The 17376-nt window shown below is 41.9% G+C and overlaps 1 protein-coding gene and 1 long non-coding RNA gene across 2 annotated transcripts; both read right to left on the reverse strand.

Annotated features, from left to right (window-relative positions):
- Positions 1-6752: 6752 nt before the first annotated feature.
- On the reverse strand, positions 6753-14544 carry LOC114772174 (uncharacterized). Its single transcript, XM_028965211.1, has 10 exons — positions 14388-14544; positions 8623-8694; positions 8423-8452; positions 8044-8346; positions 7575-7676; positions 7360-7384; positions 7177-7247; positions 7068-7092; positions 6961-7001; positions 6753-6850 (listed from the first exon to the last, which is right to left on the reverse strand). The coding sequence occupies exons 1-10, from the start codon at positions 14542-14544 to the stop codon at positions 6759-6761; spliced, it is 918 nt and encodes a 305-aa protein (XP_028821044.1). The 3' UTR covers positions 6753-6758.
- A 1107-nt stretch (positions 14545-15651) lies between these two features.
- LOC114772172 (uncharacterized) lies at positions 15652-16143 on the reverse strand. Its single transcript, XR_003743882.1, has 4 exons — positions 16119-16143; positions 15945-16037; positions 15748-15772; positions 15652-15678 (listed from the first exon to the last, which is right to left on the reverse strand). It is a non-coding gene; the product is annotated as an uncharacterized LOC114772172 (long non-coding RNA).
- Positions 16144-17376: the final 1233 nt, after the last annotated feature.

The raw sequence follows: 17376 nt of genomic DNA on the forward strand, positions 1-17376 counted from the left end.
AGAGCAGTTAGGGGTGCTGCGACCGTACTGTAGCCACGGATGAAGCGACGATAGAAATTTGCAAACCCAAGAAACCGTTGCAGTTGCTTCAGCGTCGTGGGTAGGGGCCACGACGCCACTGATTCTAGCTTCTTGGGCTCCATGGCCACACCCTGGGACGAGATGGTAAAACCCAGGAACGTGGTGGAGCGCTGGTGGAAGGCGAATTTTTCCAGCTTACAGTACAGTCGGTGGGCGAGCAATCTCTTTAGTACTGCCCTCACGTGTTGAATATGGGATTCTAGAGTGGGTGAGTAGATGAGGACGTCGTCCAGGTAGGCATACACCCACCGTCCCAGCATGTCCTGGAGAGTATCATTTATGAACTGCTGGAAGACGGCGGGTGCGTTGCATAGACCGAAGGGAATTACTAGGGATTCAAAATGACCAGTGGGGGTGATGAAGGCGGTTTTCCACTCGTCGCCCTCCTGGATACGAATCAGGTTGTAGGCAGACCGGAGATCCAGCTTCGTGAAATATTTGGCTCCCGAGAGGGCATCCAGGGCGGTGTTGGTGAGGGGTAACGGTGTTCGATTTTTGATGGTGATTTTATTGAGTCCCCGATAGTCCACGCACGGTCGCAGACCACCATCCTTCTTGGTCACGAAGAAGAACCCTGCCGCGGCCGGGGAGGTCGATGGGCGGATGGTGCCGTTTTGAAGCGCCTCTGCCACAAACCGCTCCATGGCCAATTGCTCTGCCTTTGAGAGGGAGTAGAGATGTCCTTTTGGAGGAGTGGTTCCCGGCAGCAGGTCAATGGCCATGTCGCCTGGTCGATGGGGAGGCAGCTGGGCGGCTTTGGCTGAACTGAAGACGGTGGCTAGGTCATGGTAACAGGAGGGGATGTTGTCTAACACGGGAGGACTCGGTTCTGGGTTCGTGGAGACAGACGAGGAGGGTTGTGGCAGAAGGCAATGGTGATGGCAGTGCGCTCCCCACTCCAACACCATGCCCGACGACCAGGAGAGATGGGGTTCGTGTAGGGACAACCAGGGGAACCCGAGGAGGAGTGGTGAGGTGATAATCTTGGTCACCAGAAATTGGATTTTCTCCACATGGGAGTCCAGCCGGAGTTGTAGAGGAACCGTACGGTGAACGATGGGACCCGAGGAGACCGGATGACCATCCACGGAGGTGATGGTGAGGGGATGGATGAGTGGTTCCAGAGGAATGTGATTGAGTAGGACGAACGAATGGTCTATGAAGTTTCCAGCCGCCCCGGAATCAACAAAGGCGGTGGTGGAAACGGCTCGCTGGTTCCACTTCAGGACGGCTGGAAGAGTGAGGCGGGAAGTCGGCGTCCTTGGCTGTGGATGAATTGACCCAGCCGACCGTGCCGTACCGATCAGCTGGGACTCCCGTTTCCCAGCCGATGAGGGCAGGCCAGGCGGCGGTGTGAAGGGGAAGCGCAGTATGCACACAAACCCTCCCGAAAGCGTCGCTGTTTTTCTTCGGGCGTGAGGGTCGTCCGTCCCAGCTGCATGGGTTCCCCCCTAGGGTCTGGAGGAGTGACGGTGGGCTGAGGTGGTGATAGAGGCGATCGGGAAATCCGGTGCAAGGTTGGAGTGGGGGCCGCAGTTTTCGGGAGTGCCAGCAGATGGCGATCAATCCTCATTGCGAGTTGAATGAGGGCTTCGTAGGTTGCTGGCATCTCCCGGCTGACCATCTCCCCCCGAATTCGTGGGGCCAGACCTTCGTAGTAAATCATCCGGAGGGCGTGGTCATCCAGCGGAGTCTTTGCAGCCAGGGTCCGGAACCTGGTGGTGAACTGGCTGACCGATGAGGAACCCTGGCGCAGATGATAAAGCTGCGACGCAACGTCTTCCACGCCGTCCGGGTGACAAAAGGTGTTCCTCAATTCCCCCACGAATTCGGAATACGACAGGGATGCAGAACTGGGTGAGTTTATTCGGGCGGCCGCCCACTCCGCGGGCCCAACGAGCAGGGTGAGGAGGAGGGCGATTCGGGAGCTGGGGTAGCGGCTAGGTTGTAGCTCGAAAATTAAGGAGAGTGTGGTGAGAAGCGCCTCGCCGCTCCCCTCGGTTCCGTTCCAGCGCTCTGGGAGCGCCAAACTAGGTTCGGGAGCCGCGGGGGAGCGAGGGCTCTGCTCAGCGTTCGCCGCTTCGTGCTCTCGGTGCGCGACAGTCACTTCATGTAGACGCTGCCGCAGGAAGCGAACCTCCTGCGACAGACATTCGATCATGTTTTCCTGCCGCGCTACTCGATCACACAAAGCAGCGAAATCTGAGGCGTTTACGGGCTCGGTCATTCTGTCACGCGAACCGGGACCAGAATGAGAGAGTCGTGTAGGAGGAGACGAGAGACCTCGGTGCGGCGGGACGCACGGAGGCAGGTAAGCTCCTCCGCGTTACTCTGCGAACGCGGGCGGCGCGAGCCGCAACACCACGCTGATGTTGTCGTTCGCGTCTGAGGCAAAAAGGACAGGACAGGACAGAACAGGGCGACAGGACGGAGATCAGGTGTCGGGGTTACAGAGAAACTGGAACGGGCTTACTTGGTTCGAGGAGTGCGGAGCCGGGTCTGACGACGGGGCAGGACAGGACAGAACAGGGCGACAGGACGGAGATCAGGTGTCGGGGTTACAGGGAAACTGGAACGGGCTTACTTGGTTCGAGGAGTGCGGAGCCGGGTCTGACACGAGTGCCAATCAATGACCGAGCAGCCGGCAGCTGCTCTCTCGTCAATTTATAGGGCACACGTTACCTCGTTTCCGTGTTGCTCCTAGTCACATGATTGAGTCATGTGACACTGTTTGGATATTTGGAATTTTTGGGAATTAGTTACGCCAAGCAACTGTTTGCCATCACAGGCTAAAAGGCACGTTATTAATTTAATACCTCATCACAGCGTTTGAGGTATTTTTTGAGACAGATCACAAGTAATGCTATCAGTAGCACTGCAGCTGCCAGAGACATAATTTCCAAGGATTCAGGTAATGACTGCTCCTCAAAAGCTGATGCTTCTTGAGCTGGACAATTTTCATCACTTGGAGATAGGGAAACATAAGCCATCACTGCAAATGGCTGAATAAAAATGACATATCATGAGAAAAAAATAGCATCAAAACCATGACAAAAATTGCAATAAGTTTAATAGTCACGTTTGGCTGGACATGGCGAGGAGTGAAGACGCATATACACGACAGGGGTTTAATACAGAATACATGCCACAAGGGAACATCAACACGCAGTGACCTGATGGCGAACAGACACGAACAGGATAGCTTTATACAATTATATAAATATACAACAGGTGAACACGATCAGGGAACATTACACAAGACTAGCATGAAACTCCGGTCCGAACTCCAGAGTAACCCCTGTCGGTCCGGATCATGTCAAAGTTAAGCTAGTTAATTTGACCAATAGAAACTCAAAAAGGTATTCACAATTATTAAATCAGATGTGAATACAATTCTAAAATCCTTAAATCAGTTTTACTAACCCAACCCAACTTAATTTATTAAGCACTTAATACTTAATAAAGCAACCTACACAGGACCATGGTGCTGTACAGTGAAAAGAGATAGATAAAGAGCTACATAAAACAAAATACAATACACGATAAATAAGTTAAAACATAAAACATTATCACTAAAGCGACAAAAACAAAAGTCAAAATAATCTACAATCCAAACATCTCGTAAGGTTTCAAAAGCCAGGTTGAGGTGATGGGTTTTCGAATGGGATTTAAAAACTGACAAGGAAAAGGCCTATCTTAAAACACTGAAAATTGTTTTAAAATGTACATTACCTTTGACCTGAATGAAAATGCTGGTGTTGAATGTGGCATTCACAGAGCCGGGAGCATATTTGTATTTGCCTGAGATTTTGATTTTGACATTTTGAAGGGTAAACATGGCATCATCTTTATTTGAAAATGACACCATGATTATCCCCTGACCATTCTTGCAAAGATACATTTGTAATGAACTCTTTGAAGATTTGATCTCTGGTAAATTATCATTGGTTTTAAGGAAGAGTCGACACTTAAGATGCAGATCGTCTCCTTCAAGTACATCTCTTTTGGCAAAAATCTCTGCTGAATGAAGATCAGTAAAACCTACAACAAACCAGGATGAACATAAGACAGTCAAATTGATTGCATATATAAGGCAAAATAAAAAGATAAAAATAAATTTTAAAAAATTATATACCACCCAGAGGAGAAAAGCCCTGCAGAATAACGAAAAAAAACCAAACATTATATATACATAATTTATGTATATATTAACATTATATATGTTCATATACATATATACATGGATGTAAATGAATAGAGAGTAGAAAATAACAGCAAAAAGAGCAACAACAATTTTAATATTTAAAAAATGAACAAATAGTTTATTTAGAACAAAAACATACTACTGAGTAGTACTTATAAAATAATCCAAGAACTGCAACAGTACATCCAGTGTAAAATCTATCAAAAAGATTTTTGTTTGATTCAGTACACATAGTATAATGAGAATCATCCTTGCTGTCATGTTATAGTAGATGTGACACTCTGTGCTCTAGTGTAGCTCTGGAGATTGGACAAGAGTTTATCAAAGCAATCAGTTTCCGCTGATATATTTAGATTTACCTATACCAAACACTGAAATGCATTTATAATAAAATCACATTGTGGTGAAAGCATTGTTACCGCTTTCTCATTGGTATAATATGTTCTGATTTGCTCTAAGGAACAAATTGTTATTTAGTAGTTATTGAATAAGCACATGTCTTTGGTATTGAATAGATATCTTGTTAGAAAGATTCATGTCAACTGTCTAAAGGGAAAGGTCATCTAAAGTGAGAAGTGAAAATGGGACGTCCAGCACTGACTGGAGTCTAAAATGGAGATTCAAATTTACAGACAGGCAATGGCCATACAGACAATGAAATAGCCATTTCATCAGCAAAATAAATATATTTCAATTTATATTTATATTCACTTTACATATATTTTATAAATTCTCATATTGTTTTTATATTGGCCACTTGATGGAACACTGGCCACAAAAATGTTCATATTGTGGTTCATAGAAACCCCTTACAATCAAGAAACCCCTTACCATCTAGGAGATTAAAAGGTATTCCCAGGATAAGCAGGAGTTCCTTCCTTGCTGTCTCCACCTTGTGGGAAGTGACCAAGACATTTGTAATGCAGCCTTGTGGCCGGTGTTCCTTATTTTCTTCCCGAAGCCCTCAACTGGGTCCTTTAGTTTCATGGGATGTACATGGTCTGCTGAGGTCAGAATCTACAAAAGTTGACCAAGGAAGGTCCAGGGCCTGCAAAGACTCTGATGCAGGTGAGGATTGGAGGCTGGCTTTCGCGATCTAATCCAATTGAATATCTAGAATTGCTGAAATGAGCCCATGCCTTTTTAAACAAAAAGTGTCAAAAAGCACAGTGCATTCCCATGTAGACGTAGTCTACCGATGACCCCATGTTTACCACCATCAAAGCGCGTGGTCAATGAATTGGTGATAAAAAAAATAAATAAAAAGATGCCACCAGGATGCATTATGGGAAGAATAGATATTGATGTGTAATTTATGTATATATTAACATTATATATGTTCATATACATATATACATGGATGTAAATGAATAGAGAGTAGAAATAATAAGAGCAACAACAATTATAATATCAAAAAATTAGCTCTCAAACCAATCGAGCATTTGTGGGACATCCATTAAAGCCGCGCCTTGCAGTTTACAGGATTTTTTGGATACTGACTGCTTGATGCCAGATGCAACAGCAGATACCTTTAGAGGTCTAGTGGAGTCCATATCTCGATTGGTCAGGGCTGTTTTTGGTAGATATTGAGTATATATTCTTAATATTCTGGCTGATCGGTGTAAAGTGCACTTTATAGAGAAGAAGAGAGCTTGGAGAGAGAGCTTGTGTCTGTGGCTTTGCATACATGGTGTGAGTTTAAAGTTGTGTTGTGTGTTCCCTGTTTGTGGTTTGCTTGTATCGGTTTTGTTACAGGTTTCCTCTGTTTGGTTGATTTGCTGCATTGTACAGTGCATTACATACAGACAAAAAACGGCAGTTTATTAATCTCAAGTTCTCACTTAGCTGCAATTGGAAATGTATTTCTTTCATACAAATTTATCCTGTTCTACAGTACTATGCTACTTTAGTTGCCTACTGTTTACAGAGGTTTCTTTACAGCATATCTGGGATTCAGAAAGCTGCTTGTTTTTATATATTAGACATATAAGTGAAGTGATTGTCATTGTGAAGCACAGCAAGCACAGCACACGGTGCACACAATGAAATGTGTCCTCTGCTTTTAACCATCACCCTTAGTGAGCAGTGGGCAGCCACGCCCTTGAAATTAGTTCTTTGTTCACTACAAATGAAACTGTTTGAAGTGTACATTTGTGGTTTGTTCTCTTAGAAAGATAGCATTTCCGTTTTGAAGCATAAGCCATCTTTTGATAACCCTGCATTTATCTTTGTTTGCTATATACAATCAAATACTTACTAGTGCAATCAAACAAAAAGATACATTTTCCAATTACTGATGATAGTTATTTTGTCCTGTATACATGCACATCTTTGTACGACTTTTACATGACTTGACAAAGTGTATGCATGTGAGGCCCTACACATGATTACTTGAAATGGTTTATTCAGCGTTGGTACATTTCTTAGAAGTATTTTTCAACATACACAAGGCATTCCTATTTGTAGACTGTGCTCAAAAAGTGTCTTGTGTGTGATGTCCTCCACATCGTTTTTTTCTAACTTGAGCGTAGACAAAGTTAGACTGAGTTTCAGTCTCTCTTTTTTCTGTTTTAAAGTTCACAAAAAAAAATTTATCAAGGTGGATAGTATCATTTCTCACTTCACATTGTTCTTTTGAACACACCACATGCATGTGGTCAGAAATAGATTCTTACCCCAGGCCTGAACAGTGCTGTACAGCACGCTGTTGTCTATGCTGTCGGAAAAACCAACGTCCATCAATCAGCCAGAATAACATTTTTTTTAACATAATAGTACTCACAAATGGACTTTGGCCTCATGGTTATCTGTTAAAATCAATAATCAATATTGAAAATGAATGAATTTAACAGATATGAAAACATCAAAACTATGTGTACAAATGAACTTACCTGTCATGTTAGTGTGGACGGCCTCTGTTCTCTGACATTCACTGTAGACAGCTTCTCCTGCCTGACTTTGGCTGAGCCCCCCCCCCCACACACACACACACACACACACACACACACAAGCTGCTTACTCCATGTTTACAGAGGATTTAATGTCAGTGTTTCAGTAGAATTGATGGAACTTACCCATCTTTGTGGCTATGCAACATCCCTGTAAAAAGTCCCGGTAACATATTGGAAAAGTTCTCTAACAGGTCACGGTTGCAAATAATTTTATTTCATAAATCATAAACCATATCCACTGCTGCACTGCAATACTCAAGAGCATTTAAAACTAGTTTGTTCGGGTAAATCTGTGTATTTGTAAGCATGTGAGATGCACAAATATTTATTTTACTTACTTCGTTTAAAAGTCCTGAGGCTAAACACACCCAGCACTAAGAGTATAATAATCCCAGAAGCAATTAATAAAGTCATGGACAGTCCTGACTTCTGGCCCTTATCTGAACAAAACAAACCAAATAATGGTTGCCAAAGTTAAACTGTACAGCTCCAGTTACCAGAACTCACATTCCTGCTTTTTGATATGTTTCATAACCTCTGCTGTCTGTTTGAATAAGTTCATTAAAGAAACCGGTGACATGAGATGTCATTTTCAATTACACATTCCAAACATCAACACAATAGTGTTAAGGTATAAATAATTACATTAGCAGAATCTGATTGCATGTGCACAGAATTTTTTGTCTGCCATACATATTAAGGTGCTAGACATGTGTTCTGTTACATTTTTATGATTCTTTCATATTAATATTTCTAATATATCTAATGCAGACATTGATCACAACACTAAAGTTACCAGCAACTTACCAGCAACTGTGATGAAGATGGAGTTCAGTCCGGTTCCTGTCACATTTTTGGCAATGTGTTTGGTTTTTGAGTAGACACATGTGTAATTCCCTGTGTCTCCTATTTTAACATTTTTGATGGGAAATGTGGTATCCATTAAATTTGTCAACATTTCCATTCTTATTCCAAATCCATTTTTGCAAAGGTACATGTGCAATGGCAGCATCTCTGTAACATTTTGTGAACCACTGATTCGACACTTTATTGTAATGTTCTCTCCCTCTCTCTGTGTGGATCGTGCAAAAATTTGCGCTGGGTATAAACCTGTGAAGAAAAAAAAACAGAATCATACAGTGAATTTAAAATCAAAATATACATAATCAAAATTAAAATGTCATACCTTGCTGCAAGGAAATGTTTATACTCACAACTGTAAGAAGAAGAGAAACATTTAAGATGCAAAATAAAATGGCTGTGTTTATTTCTTTATCTTAAAATAATTATTTTACATAATTGTCAGCAAATGCTTACTACAGGTTTACTTTTAAAAGTATTTAATTCAGATATTAATAGTTGTGCAGTTATTTAAGTCATACTTACACAAGATTAAGATAACGATCCCTGAAACTGACATGGTGAAGATGTTGTGTGGCTCAGTCAGGTCCTCATATTCTACAGCATAATGCTGTGGACATTTCCTGCTTTCAGTACCTCAGTGACTATTTCTAGAAATCTGCTGAACGCATGAAGTACATGGTACAACCTTTAAAACACAATTTAACATTCATTATTCCAGTATTTCAGCTCTGTGTCGTCTGTTCTCATTTAAGCCTCACTGAACATGCAGGGTTCTCGAGTGCAACTAATTTGGTTGCTTTATTTCTTCATGTTGCAACCAGCCACTCAGGGCTGGCTGGTGTTTGGAACAACAGGAACAACAGACTTGTTCGTGTGGAGAGCAGGGCTGCAGGATCATGCTACACAAACTGGGAAGGCTGAGATCCCGGGCTGAGTGTAACCAGTCTGCAGCACTGATGTAAGAAGGTGAGTCTCCGGTAATATTAATTAAAGTTATGGGCAAATTGGTGGCGCCCTCTTGTGGTCAGGGATGCTAGGGTGTCACAGAGGCTCTTGTGATTTTTAACCAGCTGTGGTTAGTTTTTTTTTTTTCTTCTTGTCTTATTTCACTTTTTCTTTGGCTGTTAAAATATTTCGAAGTGGAAAAAGAATCATGACCATCTTGATGACCTACAAAACAGAAAGTTGAGATTTGAAATTTTGGGGTTGAACATATTGGAGTTGGTTTTCACATTCTGATATAAATGTTGTTTTATGTTATTTACCAGGATTATCACATCAGTGCAAATAAGTCACACTCACTACAACAACATGAAGTATGTACAAAAAAACTTAAAAGCCCAGACTGGACTGCACATTTCTCGCACATTGTTGTACACTGCACATCCCAGGTTGGTTCATTGCCAATATAACAATATACACAGGGACATGATCAAGCATACAACATTCAGTGTCAGTAATTTGGGTATGGGGAGTTTGGAAACAGCAAGTTAGAAAAGCAGACACTTGAATCCAGGGTGGTAGTAGCCTAGTGGTTAACACACTTGCCTATGAACCAGAAGACCCAGGTTTAAATCCCACTTACTACCATGATGCCCGCTGCCAACATCTTCTTAATCTTGTTGTCTGCCTAATCTTTCAGTGACAGTGGGAGGCGCCGCGCTCTCTGCCGGATGGGTACAGCATCCCCCGTATTGATCCCATGCCCCGCCAAGCTTGTACAGCTGCAGCCTCTATCGTTCTCTGCAAACAGATGACCAAACTCACATACAAGGGCCTTCAATCCAGCCAATTCTTCTGGTTCCAGCCCCTTCGAGCTCCACTCTAACAGCTGGGAGAGGGCCTCTCTGAGCTCCGGCTCTAGGTCACCCCATCCATCCCTATCCATCCATCCCACCCATCCATCCCTGAATGCCTTGGAGGCGGGCAAATGCAAATGAACCCAGCCCTATTGGCTGTCAGCGCTACAGTATTCTGACAGAAATGTAAATGCTGGAATTTGATTCATTTAATTAACCATGTAACTTGGATTGATGCTATGTTGGCATGACCACAGTGCACACATATGATGTTGCTCACAGTGTTCCAAGGAACTGTTCAGGGAGTTTGTGTGTTTGTTCAGAATCATGAAAAAAAAAATTTTTTCACCATTGGGAATTTCAAAAAACATATATTGACTCAGATGTTTAAAACTGATTCATTTGAATACAACTGTTCATATTTGCCAAAACTCCAATGACTGGAACCCATGTCTATACTGTGCAGTTGTATGTCGGCGAGCTGATGAGGGAAGGAAGCGCAGAGGAGGGACATAATGAAAACTAGAATTTATTAAATACAGAAACCAAATTGGCGTGATAGCCGAAAACAAGGGAAATAAAGAGGAACAACAGAAACTAGCCCACAGGCGTGTGGTGATTGCCAGAACTCATAACACTACAGAACAGTTGCAAGGTCCACAAAGAATGTCGCAGCCGCTGATGGGCATGCCGACTTTTCACCGCTGTCTTGATTGGGCACAGGTGATGTCTCCAGCTGCAGCCAAACAGCAGTACAGCGGGCTGTGTTTTGTTTCTGCATGTTATAGCGTCTAGCCAATGTCAGTTTTGTTTTCTGATTGTCCATCCTTTCATTCTGTCCCATTCATGTTCAAAGGTCAAGGTAACTCAGGAATGCCAATTTCCAAAAAAATCTTGTTATAAGGATTCCCTTCAGATGCTCCAAAAGAAAGTGAAGTGATTAGTTGTGACATGTAAGACCACAGCACAGCACCCAGTGCACACTCTCTGCATTTATCTCATCCCCTGAGTGAGCAGTGGCCAGCCATGACAGGCACCCGGGGAGCAGTGTGTGAGACGCTACTTTGCTCAGTGGCACATCAGTGGCACCTTGGCGGTTCAGGATTCAAATCGCCAACCTTTTGATTACGGGTCATCTTCCTTACCTGCTAGGCCACCACTGCCCCCCAAAAATCAGGGGGGAGCGAGTCGAGATTCCCACATTTGGTGAATTTGCTGGAGTGCAATGGCTGAGCCTCATCCTGGGTGATGAATATGGATGTCAGGGTGACATTTTTCAAATGAACACAATATATGAAGGATGCCACAAATAACTCAGTAGTCAACTACAAATCTGAATAAAAATGTATTAAGACTGAAACATACAACCACATAATTATTGTCATAACCTTTAGGCATGACGAGGCAGGTGAACAGAAGAGGTGACGAGAAAGAAGGACGCAATCACACGGCGTCACGATACAGGGGTTTAATGGTGCAGAACAGGACAGGGGAGACATCCAAGACGTTGGTGAACGAACAGGGCAGCTTTATACATTAGACACAGGTGAAAACGATTAGGGAACATTACACATGACTAACGTGAAACTAACTAACAGTAACCCCTTTTGGACCGGATCATGACACTTATAACTGATCATTTTTCTTTACTCAATGTTTCTGAATAACTGAACATTTATATACTGTCCAAATTACATTAATGAAAAGAAGATATATGATACAATACAATACAATACCAGATACAATTATGTGTATATTTAAAATGCAAATAACACTTCACCCAGGAGAAAAGAACAAAAAAAAACTCTAGTCTGACTCTATGACATTCAGCTGAGTTCAATTGCAGTGTTTAAAATAACTACTCGCTTGTGCCTGCGTATAGCTGTAGACTTAACTACAGGACTGATTTGAGATCTGTATGTGTTCTGCAGAGACGTGCAGAAAGCATGTTCTGTATGAGCAAAAATAGACAGCAGTCTATTAACAAACACTCTCTCACTCATTGCAATTTAAAGACAAAAATGTTGTCTGTATCATTCAGAGCATCAAAGTATCTAGCAAGTTTCCAAACAGTTGCTTACATACTTGATTGAAGTTGTCAGCTGTGACAAAGACTGCTTGTCTGTACCTCAGTGAGTTTTAAAAACTCCCTGAGTAATATAAAAAAAATGAGAGGGGGACGCCATCAAACCTTAAAATAATTTTTTGATCAAAAGGAATGGGACCACTCAGGGTTAAGTCTCTTGCTCAGGGAGACTAGGTAGTAAGTGTGGTATATTTTTGTATCACGTTGTATAATTGCATGCACAGAGCATGACCATCCACCGAGGTTTAGTCTAAACTTTATATGCCCTTGAGATCATGCACGCCTGCAGAAAACTCCCTAGAGGTCGAAGGCAAACCAAGGCTTGGGAGGACTTGAAACAAACTGAGATAAGACTAGTTAGGGCAAATAAATTATAGGGAGGGTTGGTATGCCCAAAATAAGGGCTGTCACAGCTGCATGTACAATACTTAATTGTAAACAGTTTTTTACTGTTTATCTGTTTCTAACACAAAAGATACTGCCCAGGTCTCAGCAGCCAGGAACTGAATTATGTTGACAGATGTGCGATTACATTCACACCCATCTTCTTCCAATAGCGCTGCATTATTCAGTGAGATTCATCCAGGATATTACGTCATATAGAGATTATGTAGTATTGAGGCAAAATATTAGAGTTCTAGGAGATGACTATCAGATGGAACCACCAGATGACTTGTAAGGGCCAAGCAGTAAGGGCCAGTGATGCCACATTGGGATGCGAAAGGACTAAACATTTCCGGTGGCACTATTTACTGCAGCATTACTAATGGCGAAGGGATGGTTGGTAAATGCTTGACTGTTTAAGTAGATGAATATAACTTGAAAGCACGTTGTAAGTCGCTCTGGATAAGGGCGTCTGCCAAATGCTGTAAATGTAAATGTAAATATAATATAATATAAACATAAATTGGGTATGAATTGTATCTGTACAAATGTGAATGCAGTGTAAAGAGAAATATCAGATACACAATAACACAACACTAAAGTTTGACAGCATGCACAATTTTATGACCTAGGCATCATACACATTTATGCAGACACCTCTATTTCTTCCAAAGATCGTTTTGAAGTATCTTATATAGGCAACAACTGCAGTGTACCACATGTAATTGTCACTGTATTTCCTTGTTCTCATCCATCACAGAGATCAGGCAAGAAATAAATTTTTTTCATCATAAAACCATAGTTTTTTTTATATATATTTTCAGAATTTTCATACATTTACATATGTCATTTCAGCAACTCAAAAGATCTAAAGGACACATTAACAAACGCATAACAATTATTAATTTAAATTTACAGCATTTATCAAAAGCTCTTATCCAGAGTGACTAATCCAGATCAGTATCAGGCACAGTCCCCCTGGAGCAACTTGGGGTTATATGTCTTGCTTAGGGCCTCAGTAGTAGGTCTTGATTCATAGGAGAGTGTCTTAACCACTAGGCTACTACCAACCTGTGGTTAATAAAACCCTGATTAATTGGGCTTCTTCAATTTTGTATTTTTTTGGTTCTCTTCATCACAGAGGCATAGACATCAGTTTTCATTGAAGCTCTGTCTATATGTGGGTGAGAAAGAATCAAAGTTAAAATAAAATGGTCTCTTTTCTGCTGTGCATTTGAAGAAATATAAATCTATTAGATAAGATAAATCTTTGTCATTGTCAGTTCTCAGGAACAATGATATTATGGGTATTGGTTTTATTTGCATGAATGTATCTCTGCTGTGGTGTCATGAACACAGCGTTACTGTGTTCTCTGTCTGTCATGGCTGGATGCTGCTGGTGTCCCAGCCAGTTCCAATCAGCCTGACAACAGGGCTCTAATCATGGACCAGTCCTGCTGATTAGGTGTCCATGATTAGGTCCCTGTTAAAAAGAAACAAGACTGCATCCAACAGACGCTGCTGCATTGTTGTGGTGTTTGTTGCAGCTCTGGTCAACCGACACAATCCTCCGGGTTGTTTTTTGTATCCTTAGTTTTTGCTTTGTCCCTTTTTTACCCCTCATGCCATTTTTGGTTGAGGTAAATAAATAATTTCCCTGACAACATGTCGTTCTTCTGCACCTCCTTTCTCCCACAAACCCGAGACATGATAGAAGCGCAAAAGCCGCAAACAGAAGCAGAGTAGAAGATGGAGTAAGGGAACCCAGGATCATGCTGGAGGGTAGGCCCAATGAGAGTGTTGTGCCACGGCGAGGTGAGTGGCTGGAGGGACGAGGCGAAAGAAGACATCAGCAGTGCCCCCTGTTCTCCCTCTTCTAGTCCTTCAGATGGTGGTGTTGCAGCTAAGAAGAGTCCCAGGTTAGAGATCCCTGACCCAAGGATTCCCCTTTGACCAGCCATGACGGGGCACTCCCCTGAAGGCGGGGCTGAGTGCCACAGAGTTCCAAGGGTGGATACCAAGAAGGTCCAGCAGGAAGAGAGCCTGCTCGTCCCCACAGGGATAGACGCGGGACACGTCTGCAGGGACATGCATTGACAGGGGCTGCATGTGTCTGGAAGGTTCGGCCCGGTTTAATTTGTGCAGGTTGACTTCATTGTACAGGAGCTGCGCCATGCTGGCAGACATTAGGAGGCCAACCAGAGGTTTCGGGTCCTCCATAGCCATGGAAGACTAGCAATGCCTGCAGTACTGGAGCCCTGTGGTAGCGCCCCTCGCCCCGCCACCTCCACTATGTTTTTCTCCCTGGGCTCTGTGAAGTCCTTAGAGGGGGAGCTCTGTCACAGCTGGGTGCTGCAGGTCTCCCGGTTAGCTCCAATCAGCCTGACAACAGGGCTCTAATCATGGACTGGTGCTGCTGATTAGTCGTCCATGATTAGGTCCCTGATAAAAGGAACAAGATGGCAGCAGACAGACGCTGTATTGTTGTGGTCTTTACTCACCTTTGTGTTTGTTTTAGCTCCAGTCACCTTTTTTTTTTATTTGGTTGTGGTATATAAATAATTTCCAATAAACCCGAGATGTGACACTGTAATCAGTTAACAATTCAGATTTTAGTGTGTGCAGTGCAATGCTAAAGAACATTGTCAAAATCTCATATTTGTTAGTAAATTGGAATCAATTATAATAAAAGCTCTCCTCAATTTCCTGGTAAATGATAATGTCTGTAAAGAATGTAAATAACATTTATTTCCTTAATTTTTACCTTGAAAACCATCATGACATATCAGGACTCAAAGTAGACTTTGATGGCTAAAAGAGAATAAAAAAGCAAATATGATCAAAAGACACGATTGTTGTACGTAAACCTTCCCACCTGCTGTTTCTCTGTTGATTTCCTTGAAGACCTCGGAGAACTCATCCCATTCAGCAGTAGTACTAATGCAAACACATTAAACTCATTTGGCATCCAGTTAAAATCCAGAAAATTGCTGATGAATTAACTGAACGTAGATAGCTTACAGATTTTCATCTCTGTCCACATTAGATGTGAAGAGAACTAAAAAAAAAAGAAAATACTTAGATAAGATAAAGGTAAGATAAGATTAATCTATATTTTCATTGTCACTTCTCAAGGAACATTTGAAACTTGGGGTGCAGTCGATTCAGTGCAGTCGACTTAGAGTTAAGACAGGAAATAAATAAATACTTCAACCCTTTTATTGCATTGATTTACAGAGTAATAAGCAGCCTCACTAACCTCTAGTAACCATCTCTGGTTTAGGGGGTTGATTCAATTGATGTGCTGATCTGTAAAGACATGTTTTAATTTGCAGACCAATCTTTTATTCTTTTTAACTCAGAAAAAGTAAAAGGTACCTCTCATATTGCCATTTTTGAGCCCCTAAAGGAGAACATACAAAATACTATGATCTCAACATCCTAGAATTCTCAAATTTACATTTCAGAAATAAAATGTTATTATTACAGTAACTTGATGGAATAAAGTTATGAATAGGTGTATACATGACAGAAGTCATGTCTTTACTTTTATTTTTTTAGAATACAGACCCTACCATATGTTTTTAGCAGGGCTCCCATTCCTAAAAGCAAGAACAGGCAAAGGGCCATGATGACAACGATCCATACCATCTGCAGAAGAGATCCATCTGGATGTGTAGAACAGTCAGCTTTTTATTATGGGAATACTTACAAAATATAAAGAAATGCAGCCTTCCAAAGACTCTCACCATGAACCTGGAGCATCACAGCATTATTAACATGTAGCATGAGTCCGGTCCTGTGAACAGCTTTATCTGAGAGCACACAGCTGTAGCTGCCTGTGTGTTCAATGCTGACACTTGCGATGTAAAAATCGACCTCTTTACTGTGAGGATCCCACATATCCACCTCTACAGCACTCTGGTTCTTGAGAAGGTAGACTAGAAGGTTGTCGTTGATGATGGATTTTGAGGTGGTGCACTTAAATTTCACATCAGATCCCATGCTTACCACAGATTTGGTCACAGTGAGGTCAGCAGGGTAAAAAGTAACTGCATAAACAGCAACAGTAAAACTTATGATCCTATGATCTACACATGATTGCAGTCTTTATGGCGTGTAGTTAAGACAGTATTTGTGTGTAATTAAAAACTAATTTTGTGTCAGTTTATCAACATGATCCTCACCATTCACACTGATGAAGATGTAGTTGTCTCCTCTTCCCCTCACATCACCGGGATTAAATTCTGATGCAGAGAACATACAGCTGTAGTTCCCAGTATTTTCCAGTGTGACACCTTTTATCTGGAAAAAGCTGTCACTCTTGTCACTTTTAATCCGCTGTATGCCGACTTCATCCTTACAGAGGTAAACGTAGACCTCCTTCACGTCTGACTTGACTCCAAATGTGCTGCATGTTACCTCTAAATCTCCTCCAACTTCAACTAATCTGTGACCATAAATCTTAGCTGGTTTTACATCCCCTTCTGATGAGGAACCTGAAGTGTGATTAAATGCATATGTCACATGTACCAACAAACCTCAAATTAAACATACATTTCAAAATACAGTATGATATAATAATGGTGCGCTCATGGTGTGCATTTTGCTCTTTTTCAGTACTGTGAATGTCAACATCAAATAGCAGTTCAGTGAACGGTTCTGCAATATTTTATTCAGTCACATACCTGTAACTTGAATGTTGTATACCATGGTGTCTGCAATGAGGATCCACATTTTTTATTTTAAAAGAAAGTATTAAGTAACTACTGTTTTTGTAACATTTATTATGTACTTACATAATATAAAGATCTCAGACTTCATTGTAGAAAAGTGGTTTAAGAAACATATGAAGTGACCAGGACATGAGAACCTGCGTGAATGCCAGCACAAAACTAGCTTGTTATGGTCCTTATGCACTTCCTGTCTTTGCATGCAAGTAGTGTGCACAATGTGTACTTTATATTTATCCAGTGACAGTAAGCAGACTGTCTTTTCTTGTTCTGT

The sequence above is a fragment of the Denticeps clupeoides genome, unplaced genomic scaffold (assembly GCF_900700375.1).
Source record: "Denticeps clupeoides unplaced genomic scaffold, fDenClu1.1, whole genome shotgun sequence".
Lineage (NCBI taxonomy): Eukaryota > Metazoa > Chordata > Actinopteri > Clupeiformes > Denticipitidae > Denticeps > Denticeps clupeoides.